Here is a 14,578-nt window from a genome sequence, read left to right on the forward strand (position 1 = left end):
TCAGAACCATCCCCCATGATAATTGCTCCGTTCCCCCTTCAACAAGAAGGTACGCAAAACACTTTTTGTTCATGCTTGTATCAGCATGTCAAAGAACCTGCAACTATACTGAAATACACAGCACATAGGTATAGATTACAATAGCCAAACCACTCATTCCGCAATCAAAACATCAAGATCCAGTGGTCTGAAAACTTACCAAATGATTTTGCCTTGGATCCAAGTAAATGTTTCATAATAAGCGTGCAACAGCTTCTCTGGCATACACATAGCTTATAGTTATTATGACATGACATATATGGTAAACTGCATTTAGGCACATACACAAAGGGCCAGAAAAAAAGTTGTGCAATATTATGTCACATTTAAATCCCATTTTAACAGGTGTGTGACTTAGATCCTCCAAGGTGCCGCTTCCCAGAGTAAGAATACATGGCAAAAAAAGACAAATCAAACCAGGCAACCAAGCAACCAAAAACAAAACAACAACCAAACAACAACAAAAAAAAAACAAAACAAAACAAACAAAAAAAAAACAAACAACAACAGCAACAAAACAGTTAAAAGCATGCTAAGAAAATAAGTAGTAACACATATGTGAGGAAAAGGTAACAATAGCATAGAAGATATCTTTGTAACATGCAATTCGCAAAATGCTGTTTTAATATTTTAGCTCACCTAAGCAGACAGATGAATGCTAAGCAGCAGAAAGAAAAAGGAGAGAGCAAAGAAAAAATGAAGGAACTGAAAGTGACTTCTAGAGACACATACAGCAAGTTGCACTCTTGCAGACACAACTTATGGATCATGACATGTATCTTAGAGTGGTGATAAGAAAAAGAAGTCACCAGGGTTACTGTCTCTCTGTGTTCCTCTCTGGTAAGGGCTGCATAGTACCAAAGTCTTTATTTCATTCCTATAGCATAAAATTCATCTTTGACTGAACACAATGATGCCTTTTTGCTGTTTTCAGGTTAAACTTTAAAATGCTCTTTTATTTTCAAAAGTATCAACGTGACCTTATTACAAAGGCAAACCTATTTAAACACACATATATTCAATAGAATGAAAATAAGAAAAATAAAATCTAAGATATTTATCTCTGATATTTAACAGCAAAAGCTTTCTGCAAGTGAGTGGTATTGGGTGGGAAGAAACCTCCCAAATAAAGTGCAGCTGCTGTGCTTTCTATTTGCCTGCACAGAGGCACTGGAATACATATCACAAGAGACTATTAAATGAGTGAACCGGGTCTAATGGGTCTCTTTCGCTACTGTTAGTTATCTCTAACTTAGCGAATATATAAAAGTCTCTTACACTTTTAATAGGGTAATAATTTAGAAGCAAGAGACTTCAGAAAAAATATGATTTTTTTTCTCATGTAGCTTCTAGACAGCAGAATAAAATGTGAAGCTGCACTACTTTGAACTAAAGAAAAGAGTATTCAAATTTATAAAAGGATAAAAGTGCAGCTATGAAAAACCCGTCTTCTTACCATTAACAATACAATACTAGAGGAGGCACTGTCATTAGGGATTTGTTTGTCAAACAATAAATCTGAAGCAACTTACCAAATGAGTTCTCTAGGGAGTCCTCTTTAGCTTCATTACATTAGTGCTAACAACACTATTACAGTAAACTTTGAACAGAAATTCATTATATTACATTTCTATAACGATTTTTCTGGCCTTTTCAAACTATAAGATCAAAAATGTTGTAGAAGAAGAAAAGTGTTATTATTTGACAAAGCAAATGCTGGTATTTTAAAGTCAAATTCTCATTTTTCTTATACACAGAAAGCCTCATTCCTGTATCTTGGAGCAAAATTTAACCCATAGTTTTTGGTTTATGAATTCAAACTCCTTTCTCTGTCAAATGAGGTACACACTTAAAAACAATGAGTTGTTCTTGATTATGGTTAAGTAAAGATTTAGCATAGATAGCATGTACCACACCACCTTCTGGAGATTGATTTCAATGTCTTCTACAAACATGAATTAATTTCACCTTACAGTCCAGTTTAGCAGACGGTTGCCAAATGGTTACATATGCTTTTGGAAAACTGTAATCAAACACTTAAGAAATGAGAACCCCACAATTAATTAATGTTTTTGAAATGTTCATCTTTGAGGAAGAGCTCAAAGTCTTAAATGCATTTACTTTGTGGAGAAAAAAAAAAATAGCAAGACTAAAATATGATTTCAGTGGATGTGTTATGAAAGGAGATTGACAGAGCTGTCTCCAAATTGGGAGGATCTTTCCAGCACCTGACAGAACACAGAAACATCTTTCACTGAGCAGATATGTTAGTGAGGAAAAGTTAAATGTACTGTCAGGAGCTGAACCTGAAAGAACAAAACCTTGGCAATAAATACTTATGTATATTGCCTTGAAGTTAGTCAGGGTGGCACTAGCATTTATCCCACCTTTGCACCACACCAGCTATTCCTGAGGCACTGGGGTCAGATTAGGCCTGTAAGTGTAACAAGGCGATTTTTCGGGCGGATTTGAGCTCATGACTTTTGCCTGCTGAGTAATCCTGCGTTCACATTCATAATTTTTCATAAACTACTCCCGCAATTTGCGTTGCAGCATTAGGAGTGAGATAGCTGACAGGACATGCACCAGTTACCACACTGCTCTGGGCTTCGGCCTCTTAGCATATCACTTTTTTCACCACAGCCTGGCGGTTTGTGTTTTTTTTTTTTTTTTTTTTTTTTTTTTTTTTTTTTTTTTTTTTTGTTTTGTTTTTTTACAACTACTGCAAGAATCGCTTCAGAGTGCCGCAGAACCCTGAGGCACGGCAATGGGGGCTCGCCAGGCCACCACCACCTCCTCTCACAGGGCTACCGGACCCAGCCGAGGGTCGGCTCGATTTGGTTTTGTGGCGTCGGGAGACACAGAATCACACAGAATAGTCTAGGTTGGAAGAGACCTCCAAGATCACCAAGTCCAACCTCTGACCTAACGCTAACAAATCTTCCACTAACCATATCCCTAAGCTCTAAATCTAAACGTCTTTTAGGACCTCCAGGGATGGTGACTCCACCACTTCCCTGGGCAGCCTGTTCCAGTGTCTAACAACCCGTTCAGTAAAGAAGTTCTTCCTAATATCCAACCTAAACCTCCCCTGGTGCAACTTTAGCCCATTCCCCCTCGTCCTGTCACCAGGCACGTGGAAGAATAGACCAACCCCCACCTCGCTACAGCCTCCTTTCAGGTACCTGTAGAGTGCGATAAGGTCGCCCCTGAGCCTCCTCTTCTCCAGGCTAAACAGTCCCAGCTCCCTCAGCCGCTCCTTGTAAGACTTGTTCTCCAGACCCTTCACCAGCTTCGTAGCCCTTCTCTGGACTCGCTCAAGCACCTCCATGTCCTTCTTGTAGCGAGGGGCCCAAAACTGAACACAGTACTCGAGGTGTGGCCTCACCAGAGCTGAGTACAGGGGGACAATCACTTCCCTGGACCTGCTGGCCACGCTGTTTCTTATGCAAGCAAGGATGCTGCTGGCCTTCTTGGCCGCCTGAGCACACTGCTGGCTCATATTCAGCCGACTGTCAACCACTACTCCCAGGTCCTTCTCTGACAGGCAGCTTTCTAACCACACATCTCCCAGCCTGTAGCATGGCTTGGGGTTGTTGTGCCCCAGGTGCAGGACCTGGCACTTGGCCTTGTTGAACTTCATACCGTTGGCCTCAGCCCATCGGTCCAGCCTATCCAGATCCTCCTGCAGAGCCTTCCTACCCTCGAGCAGATCGACACACGCACCTAACTTGGTGTCGTCTGCAAACTTACTGAGGGTGCACTCGATCCCCTCATCCAGATCATCGATGAAGATGTTAAAGAGGACTGGCCCCAGTACCGAGCCCTGGGGGACTCCACTAGTGACCGGCCTCCAACTGGATTTGACTCCATTCACCACAACTCTCTGGGCCCGGCCATCCAGCCAGCTCTTAACCCAACGAAGTGTACGCCGGTCCAAGCCATGAGCAGCCAGTTTCCTGAGGAGAATGCTGTGGGGAACGGTGTCAAAAGCCTTACTGAAGTCAAGGTAGACCACGTCCACAGCCTTTCCCTCATCCACTAAGCGTGTCACCTTGTCACAGAAGGAGATCAGGTTCGTCAAGCAGGACCTGCCCTTCATAAACCCATGCCGACTGGGCCTGATCGCCTGCTTGCCCTGCAACTGCTGCATGATGACACCCAAGATAATCTGCTCCATGAGCTTCCCTGGCACTGATGTTAAACTAACAGGCCTATAGTTCCCCGGGTCTACCCTCCGGCCCTTCTTGTAGATGGGCGTCACGTTTGCTAGCCGCCAGTCAAGTGGGACCTCCCCTGATAGCCAGGACTGACGATAAACGATGGAAAGCGGCTTGGCCAGCTCCTCCGCCAATTCTCTCAGTACCCTCGGGTGGATCCCATCCGGCCCCATCGACTTGCGTACATCCAAATGCTGTAGCAGGTCGCCAACCATTTCCTCGTGGATTGTGGGGGCCACACTCTGCTCCCCATCCCCTTCCACCAGCTCAGGGTAAACCTCCCAGCCTTCTCCTTTCCCCTTTCTCCCTTCTTCCTGGCCACCACCGTTGGCTCCCCACCCCTGCTGCCGGCTGTCCCCATGCCAGCTCCCGGACGGCCTCCCCGCCGCGCTGGAGGCGGCGCCGTGCGCGGGCAGGGCGGGAGCTGGTAAGGCGGCGTTGGCCACCATTTGCCGGCATTTGCCGGCTCCTCCTGCCCGCCCGCCCATATGTCATGGCGGCCCCAGGCGTGACCTTTCTCCGGCGGCTGTGCTGGCGGCCTCTCTGCGCAGCAAGGTGAGCCCCCGCCGCTCCTTCCCCGGCCCCGCAGCCGGGGGCTTGGCGCCGCCATTTCCCTGCGCGGTGTCGCCGCCGCGCTCCCTCACAGGGGCCGGCAGGGCGGGGGAGGGCCCGGGGGAGAACCCGCGTGTGGTGTCCTGCGCCCTTCCCTGCAGCCCCATTCGGCCCCCCTTTTTTGTTTTTTCTTCCCGAAGTTGATAGGACAGAGCTCCTGAGGACACTCGTGTTTCCTGCACGGCGTGGTGATGCCGAAAAAGCTGCTCAAAACCTCTCCCAAACTTTTTAAGTTAGAAAGAGGTGCATTAATGGTGGACTCCTATTTTTGCGTGTTGCTATGAAAAGGCAGCTTTAACGCCGTGACAAGAAGCATTTAAGAAAGGTGTTTTTCTCCGAAGTATGCTTTAGATGGGCTTGCAGAACAATACTTGTGTGTGCTGTGACAAAAAACCTACTTAATGGTGTTGCTTGTGTGCTGAATAGTACCGCTACATTAAAGCTAAGTAGAGGCACAGCCTTGGACTTCACTTCCTTGACCCACATCTGTGCAAAAATCCCTTGGACAGTTCCTTTAGTCTTGCTTTGGACAGATACCAGGTGTGCTTAGGAAGAGTAAAAGCAGGGTTAAAGTTTGTGTTGCTTTGATCAGTTCTTTTACTGGTATGCCTGGCAGTTGACCTGGAAGCTACTGAGATTTTATATTCTTAGACATGCTTATGATATGAAAGGCTCTGCTGAATATTCACATAAAAATCTGGCTGTGGTACCTGCAGATTCCCCCCTTCTCTAAAATAAACCACTGTTAAACACCGAATGATAGTACTGTTGCAGTAATGGCAGCTTGTCGGAAGGAGCGCAGTTCAGCTGTTTGTAACCTTTGGCACAATTCTTCAGCATTACAAAATACTGCTCCTGGTAATAAACCAGTGATTAGCATACTTACAGAGCACCACAGCTCCAGTGGTGGGACGGGGTCCGAACTCACCTTCATTGGATCTGGCAGGAAGATGGAGAAGTGGTTAAAACACTTGCTTGTGATGTGTTTTCTCTGGTCACAAATCATCAGTGCATACCTAGGTCTTTCCCAGCAATATGTATTATAATATTCCTAACTGATAGCTTATGCAGAGGTCAATTGGATCTGTAGTTTTTAATCCATCCTGTCTTTTTTTTAGAATTCTGTCTCTGTCTTCAGATTGGCCACGAAGCTCTCAGAAATTAGGCAAATTTATCCTTTGAATTTCTTGATATTAGGAGACACTAGAGCTGGAAATTCTGAGGGAAGTTATTCACCATTTCAGTGGTTGATTTTTCTTCGATTCTTTTCTGATATATATAGATGTATGTATAATTAATAGCTTTCCTTCTATGAGAATCTGTGTACATATCAAAATACAAAAGTTAACTTTTTCTCTTTTTTTTTTTTTACTGTCTCCTTCTTCACTCACCCCAATGCCTGTTTTTTTGTTGTTGCAGATTTCAAATGTGCAAATGCTAAACCCCAAAACAGCACTACATCTTACTATACTGGAATCCTTGAATCAAGAAATAATTAAAACCATTGTTAAAGTTTCACTGTACATCTAGCGCTCTGAACAGTGATGTTACTTTGTCTGCTTCCACTTTGTTATTTAAAAAGTTCCCTCTTGTCCAGTTTGGTGGCATCTTTCAGATGTGTTAGTTTAAAACCAGAACAGTAAATATTGCAAGTACTGAGTAGCTGTGCTATGGTGGTCTTGCTTTCAGAAAAGAAGGGAGCTGAGCTGTGAGGAGGTGCTGAGGCTCTGGTGCAGGCACTGCCACTGAGCAGTGCTTGAGTAAGCCCCCTACAAGGCAGGTGGCAGAGACTCTTACCACAACTCCAGAATAAATCTTTGTTGGTTTAGTTATTTGTGTAAACACTTTAAAACCTGCACAGAATTGGATGTGCCTTGATTTCTCTAAATGTCCTTCTAAAAGATTTTGGACTATTTCCCAGCAAATAGAGTATCACAGTGCTAGAGTGGCTGGGGAACTTTTTTCTCAGGATTATTTAGCTCTGCTAGACAGGACCCCTGGTAACCTCATCTCATCCCAAAGCTGTACCTGCTCTGAGGTCACCTCAGGAGTAGGTGACTTTCTGAGGCCAGAAGATGTTGGTGCTCCCCTAGCAGGCTGACCTCCTCTATGGTCAGGGCTGAGCCTGAGACTCTGGGCCTCGCTGGGAAAATCCTGAGGGAAAAGCTTGGGGAAAATGTGTGGGGAAAAAACGGTGTATTGAGAGATTGTGGTTGGGTTTGTGTACCGCTGGTGCTCCACTCCATAGGGTTTGTGGTCCCTGTGTGTGTGTGTGTGTGTACATAAAGACCTACAGATGCATGTCACAGGTAGGTCCGTGGGGCTGTCCATAGGAGAAATGACCGCCACACCGCACCCATATTGCTCAGCATGTAAGGTATTGATGGTGCTCACCTGATGTGGGGGGAAGAAAAGGGATTGGGTAAGTGCAAGGACCCCTAGGAAGGACTCCTCAGTCCTTTGCCCTCCACTTGTTCAGGGCTCTTTAGGAGCTCATTCAGGTAGGCTATCTCTGTCATTCACAACACTTCCCTCACTGATGTATGGGCTGCAAAACTTTAGTAAACCAGTTGGCTTTGGGGGATGAGATCTTATTGCTCTCCCCAGTAGGGAGCTGGGGTTTGGCCTCTCCTTGCAGGTAACTAGCAATAGGACTAGAGGAAATGACCTCACGTTGTGCCGGGGGAGGTTTAGGTTAGAAATTGGGCGACATTTCTTCTCAAAAAGAGTAGGCAGGCATTGGGACGGGTTACCCAGGGAGGAGGTAGAGTCACCATCCCTGGGGGCCTTTAAGGAAAGGTGGGATGTGGTGCATAGGGACATGGTTTAGTGGGTGACATTGGTGGTAGGGGGATGGTTGGACCGGATGATCTTGGAGGTCTTTTACAACCTTAATGATTATATGTTTCTGTGTAGGTTTCTGGGCTGAGAAGCTCAGGTGCGCTTTCACCAACAGCAGAGGATTTTTGTTTGAAAAATTCTATGAGGATTTTGGTGCAAGTGTACATGCTTTTATGTAGTTGGGTTGTAGGAATAAAATGAGGCCAGATAAGCAAAACAGCTTTTGAATTTTCACGTCAGAGTCCTCACATACTGTGAAATGTCATTTTAAAAATCTGTAGACACTCTGAAAGCTATGTTTAACCGTGTATGGTTTAAATACGAAACTGAGATCTAGATGCCCCTATGAAATTGCTGCCTATATGTGAAAGTCTGAACTCTGAGTGTCTCCCATCATTGCTCAAAAGCTTGTTGAAGTTCTTCATCTTCAAATGCCTGCCATTTCCTCAGTTCTGGGCAATCTCATCTCTCACCTGCCAAGGTCAGATACTCGGTGCCATGAAGCTGTGCTACGTAATGAACTTCAGTAGTTTTCTCTTTGACTTGTATGTACTTGGTAATGCATAAGATGAGATACTGCTTTTATCATAAGTCCAGGGAGATCACTTTCTTTTAAAAAGGCAGGTGCTTCTGGGCTAGGTGTTTGAACCCAATGGAAGTGGGATACCTACATTTGATCCCTTTCTCTTAAAGATTCTTTGCCCTCATTTTTCTGTCTCCTGTGGCAAATGTTCAACCACCAAAGAAACTGCCAGTTAGGCTGGTGGTACATCTGAAACTGTATTGTAATATGCAGAATAATGAATGATTCTGTGTTTTTTATTAAAACTGAACACAATTGTGTGTCCAACTAATTAAGGCTCCCTGCTGAGAATACTCCAGCTTAGCACAGCTTTTCAAATAGTGGTGTAATGTTGCCTGCTGTGTGCCTTTATTACATATCTCTTTTACTTGTTTCCAAATAAAGTGTCACATGTAGTAGTATGCATTGCGGCAGTTGTGCATCTTTGGTGTTAGTTGGCCTGTGTGAAGCAGAACTTGGCTTGACTTGCAAGTAGACATAAAATTTCACAACTGACACTTTGTTTTTATTGAAAATGGTTACATGGGAAATCCCACTCTTAAATTGTTTGTATATGAGTAAGAATCACAAAGTTAATTTGTAGAATTTCGTCTTCCTATCAAAAATGGCTTAATAAATCTTCAGTTAAAGAGAAGTACACGTTTGGTGTGTTAAGCGAGGTAAGCGGGTAAGCGAGTTCAGAAGAGAGTGAAGCAGACATGATCATAACAGTAGCTTATAAAGACCAGCAATGCACTGTTTGCTGCAACATACAAATTCAACTTTTATAATACATGTTTTCATGAGTGGAATACTTTTACTCAAGTATCTAAGCATCTCAATTAGGAATGAGTGCATCTTGACCAGGAAACTGTAGTAATTTCTCCAGTTTGGCCATTCAATTGTGATGTTTCTCTCCCAAAGCTTTGTGAGAAATTCTTTGAAGTATGTACATGAACATCTTAAGATACAGGGAGAAACAGAGAGAATGCAAATTGTGTGAGCAACATGACTTCTACTTTCATTTAAAAATAATAAATAAAAAACTCTTTAGGTTTTTTTTTCTAGAAAGTTAATATAGCTGAGTTGTTACAATGAGAGAGAGGGAAAGAAATTCTAAATTGTTAAATAAAAATATGGACTACTAGATATTATTAGGCTATTTGTTTGAAACAGCAAGATTCTGTGTGTCAAATAATGTCATATAATTAAATATTAGTAATGATTTAATGCTTTTGGTAATACAGAGAAAAGGTGCATCTTCTCGTAAACACCAGATGGGCATACTAGAAGAATTATATCAAAGACTCAGCCTTGCCATGCCAGTGAATCTAGGAAACCATTTTTGCAGTCCTTTAGCCATTCAAGAAAAACAAGGGATGTCCTTGGAGCACTGGGAGAGGAACACTAATAAAATATGAGGACAAAATGCAAGATTTTTTTTTTTTAATTATTATTCTAACTAGGGCATTCTTAATCCTTCCAGATACAGAGTTGTGCGTTCCATAGGCAAGATCTCCCATTTGCCTGCTTCTCATATTTCTCCATCACGATATGTAATTGTTCCAATCTGAATCTGTCTGAGGAGGGGAAGCTGACACAGATGCATGCTCACAACGTGAGGCTGTACACATCCAACACTCTTTACAACCAGCTGTTTAAGATTGGAGGCCCCACAACTCCACTCCGTGAGACAGGCTGCATCTGCAGTCACTGTTGGGTAGACTATTAGGAGCTGAACATTTGTTGGTGGGAAACCTGCATGCATGCTAGCCTTGTTTTGAGGGTTTACCTCATCCTAGCTGTATTACAGTCCTAGCCCTGAGTGCCTTTTAGCAGCTGGAGGTCATCTGAGATCATTTAATCTGGAAGCAATCCGTGTGAGATGGCTCTGCAACAGAAACCAGGGGAGTGGAATTGGAAACAACGTAGAGATTTACTCTGAGAAGCCTCCTGATCCAAACTAAGACAGTCATGTAGACAGACCCCAACAACATGCCCTATTCCTTGGTATGGTTCTCTCAGCAGTTTTAAAGGAGGTCAGGGTCTGTCAAAGACCAAGCTTTCTACAAACTACCTTTTTACTTCTCAGCAACACTGAAGAGCCTTTTTCAAAGGAGTGCTATTAAGCACTAGTGTTTCAAATAATGTAGATTGAAAAACAGATAACTTCCCCTTAAGCTGTTGGCTTTTTCTTGCTTATGTGGCCTTACTGATCTTTGCAGATGCCTGGAATACTTAATCCTTCCAGTAAATATGCCTTTACTACAGTATCTGTAGTATCTTCAGCTTGGAGGCAGCAGTCTAAGGGCTAGAGTTCACTTCCATCTTGGCTCTTGAACAGTGTCCCAAGTCTCTCCTCTGCTTCCCAGCAGCATCTTCTGACCTAGCATCTGCAGGCTTACAGCCCACCCACATGGCAGGAGCGCAGCACAATACTCACAGTCCCAGCACAGTAGCAATGTCCATAGTCTCTGCAACCCTCTTGTACTTCTGGCTGGGAATTAACTGAACCTGCCTTCTGAATTGCTTGTCCTCTATTTGGTAGCACAGTTGTGTTCTTTGATTGTTACATCAATGGCATTTTGATACATTTATGGCAAAGCAGGATATTAAAACACTGAAAGCTGTCCCTTCACCAGTGACTTAGGTGGCATCTCTTCCTTTTCTCTTCCTGCAGTTCTCATGGCTGTTTTCTGCCCTCCCTCCAATTGTGTTAACTAAGCCCGACAGACTTAAAGCTCTGGGAAGAGGTCCAGGGGCTTTGTCTTTACCCTGGGACTGCGTGCGCTGTGAGGAAACTCCTCCAGTGAGGAGGCTGGAGAGCTAATTTGGGGCTAACTGCAGGTGCCAGCACATCCAAGGCTCACCTTGTGGAAAACCCATTTGAGGCATGTTACCATCCAGGAGGTGACCTGTAAGCCTGGTGGCCTTCCTTGTTCTGTCCTTTTTCAGTCTCCCAGTTTTGGCAACAGGGAGCTCGCTGGCCTCGGAGGCAGACTGCCTTGTGTCACTGTAGTGGCAGTGTCTCATCGTTCCTGCCAGTCCTACTCAGAGAGCTGTGGTTGGATACAGCCATACGCAGTTTGATAGCTTTGTTCGGGTAATATTGCCCCTTCTATTCTCACCCTCTTTCTTGAGGGCAGACTTTTTTTCTGTGTGGCAGCAGCTGCTTTCACTTGCTTCCCTACCGCCCTCTCTCACTCCCTGGTGCAGTCCTCTTCACTCATACAGGGAGGAGAACTGGAATTTTGTGGTGTTGCCCTCAGCAATATATCAGAATATATCCTTAAAACCCCAGCTTGCTAACATGCCTGACACTTCTTTGGATCTGTAGCAGAATTCTCTGTTTCTGGCAGTAGAAATTGCTTTTGTGCCTGCAGCTTTTGACCCCATGTTTGGCCTGATCAGCATTTGATGCCATTTCCCCCTGATCCGAGTGTGGCACAGGGAGCAGATGTCCCACAGCCTCCCGAGTAGCTGCCCACCTACAGGCTGCTGCGTGGGGATTTCTTAACGATGCTTTTCCTGCAAATCCCAACGTTAATTGTATGAGCTGTTGTACATTTACACGTGCTGGTTTACAAATATGATGTAAAAGACAAAAGGTAGTGGTGAAATGACTGAGCAGTTGTCCAGAAAAGAACCTCAACAAACTTAGGTCTACTAGCTGCATGTAACTGAGCCAGATTGGAGAGTTCACAGTTAATATGAAGCCAAGATGTCTGGAAATTGGTCTGTTTATTTCTAACTAAATTGTTGGAACATTGCAAATAGTAAGGAATGAAAAATACTTGAATGTTGGGAATTCAGGCTCCTTAGTGCAAAATATGTTGTTCTACCTGGGCTCGATATGCAGACTTAATTCACTGTAATGAGCCTTGTTTGCAGCTACCCCTCCGTTTACAAAAACGCCAAAGTAAGAACCATATGTTTTGCTGTTAGAGTAAATACACATGGAAGATTAAACTGGTTATATTATGTATTTTATTATCTATTCTATTATCTATTATGTTATATTATCTATTCTCTTTTCCAGTTTCTTACTGTATTCACTATATGAATATTTATTTTTTCCCTTTTTCCTGACTGTTCTATTAAAAACAACCGAACAAAATTTAAACAATGATCGATGTGAAGTAATCTGCCCAAATATCAAATATATTGATATTCACTTCAGATTGGATATTTCTTCATTATTCTAATGTAGTAAATGATGGAGTCTTTCTATTGTGACTCGCACACTGATTACAGTGAACATTGCTCAGGTTCCCTGGAAGTTCATTATAATAAAATATAGACTGTAATCAGTAAACTTCAGCAAAAACTGTGAGCTGAGATTTTAAAGGTCTTGTTAAGCCATCCTTTATTTCACAAAGGAACAGAAATCATTGCCAAGTAATTTGGTATTATACGCTCCACTGAAAAGAGGAAAGAAAAGCTCTCCTGGAAGGGGTTCTGGAAGGCTTCTTTTTTCCATCAAAATTCAGGCTTTAAGTCACTGAATAAGTAGTGCTATTTGTTTAGCTTTGGGGACGTCTGGCAGTGATTAACATGTAAAAGCAAAGTGAAACAACTTGATAATATGCCTACATCCTTGTTATTAAAATAACCTGGCAGTAGTTTTTTCTCACGGAAAGCAATGATATCAAAGAAAAAATCATTCTTACAATAATGAGAATAGTATTTAGTCAGTTTGTGGTTTTAATATGACCAGTCTTAGTAGTGCAGATTAGCCAGCCATGGAAAGGAGACCATAAGCATTATTAGAGAAGAATAACTGTATCATTTTGTTCATAAGGTACAGACTTTCGTAAATACATACACAAAGTGTAACAATACTAGACAGCAGTAATTTCAGTAGATAGATGGATTGCACTTGTGCTGAAACCCAAAGAACTTGTGTAAAGTTTTTGTCATGTTGTTATTTCCATGTACGTATAAAAGCTATCTCTTTAACTGATAACATGGAGTACTCCAGGTGGAAATTTCTGTGATCCAGTCAATGACTAAAGTCTCTTTAAAAATTATCACTGTGTTGGTTTAGAAACAAACACAACTTTGCCCACGGTGCTATCTGACTGTATAGTTCATGGTAGCTTTTTAACGGTGGTAGTGCAATGCTGTATTTAAAATCAATCAAGCAAACAAACTCCAACCCATCCCGCCCCTGCCAAGAAAGAAAAAGCCAACAACCAATTTCTCTTTTCTGAATATGGTTGAGTCCTTTTAAACTGCTCACAAAAGTGTCATCTATTGGCATCTGACTCACCAGATGAAAAGCATTTTTCTCTTCTTTTTTATTGCTCCCATTTTTTTCTCCCTTTTCCACTTCCTCCCTCCCCTCACCCCTTTTTTCCCCCCAATAATCTTATTCCAGTGCAAAAAATATGGTTAGGTGGGAGAGGGAAACTATACCAAGAGTTGTCCCTTTGTCAACCTCATGGCCTGTTGCTGCACTCTCCATTAGCTCCGTTTCTCTTGTACTGAAGATGGGGGACGGTGCTCCAGGTCTGGCCTCACCAGTGCTGAGCAGAGGGGATCCAATCCTTAATTGGGATTAAAAAAGATTTCTTGAGGATTAGGTTCATTGTGTATAATTAAAATGGATAACATTTTCATTTCTAATATGGTGCCGTTCTATACAATGATAAATATGTTTGTGGAATGCTTCCTGCTTCAACACATCAGTATAGCAACCCTGTTCCTGAAAGAGAAGAATCTTTTGGGTGGTTTTTGTGTTGTTTTTCTTAACTGTCGGAAAGATGTCTGATGAAACACACTTTTGTTCTGGGTGAGAAATTCCAAGCTATTTTGGTTGTCAGCCACTTTCCCAGGCCTATAGTTTTCCTCAATCCACATAACGATAGCACAAGTCAATGTTACTCAGCACGTTGCATCCCCACGACTAACTGCTGGGAGCTACTGCTGTAGGTGCAGCCTTCAAAATGCTGTGATTTAAGCTTGTTACAGAGCTGGAGTGAGACGTGAATTGAGCTCACTTGGAATGTAGATCATTTTCACTTCTAACTGTGGCTAACATTCTCCATGTTTTATTTTGAACACAAGAGTTAGCTGTGCCTAATACCTAAAACTCATCGGGTTCTCTGGTAAAACAAAGAAAGAGCAAGGTAAAGATTACAGAGGGCATCTAAAGAGAAACCTATCAGCTAGAAATGGGTAAGACTTCAATACTCATTGAGAAGCTGTAATTTGTGCTGTGACAAACATAAATGTGCAAGTCTTAGATCTATTGAGAGAGCTCCAGCTCTGAATACAGCTGACTATTGGATTTTTATTAGGT

General features: G+C 42.8%; 1 protein-coding gene across 4 annotated transcripts in view; it reads left to right on the plus strand.

Moving 5' to 3' along the window:
- Nucleotides 1-4,660: 4,660 nt before the first annotated feature.
- The window catches only part of ECI2 (enoyl-CoA delta isomerase 2), a 30,845-nt gene continuing 20,927 nt past the window's right edge, over nt 4,661-14,578 (plus strand). Inside the window, exons 1-2 of one of the 4 annotated variants that reach the window (XM_035317852.1) lie at nt 4,744-4,814; nt 9,863-10,001. In XM_035317852.1, coding sequence (XP_035173743.1) covers nt 9,878-10,001 — 124 coding nt within the window. In that variant the 5' untranslated portion in view covers nt 4,744-4,814; nt 9,863-9,877. Of the gene's footprint in view, nt 4,815-9,862; nt 10,002-11,969; nt 11,996-14,578 lie in introns of those variants that run through there. The other 3 variants (XM_035317853.1, XM_035317855.1, XM_035317854.1) reach the window with 3 other exon arrangements.

Source organism: Oxyura jamaicensis, chromosome 2 (assembly GCF_011077185.1).
Source record: "Oxyura jamaicensis isolate SHBP4307 breed ruddy duck chromosome 2, BPBGC_Ojam_1.0, whole genome shotgun sequence".
Taxonomy (NCBI): Eukaryota; Metazoa; Chordata; class Aves; order Anseriformes; family Anatidae; genus Oxyura; species Oxyura jamaicensis.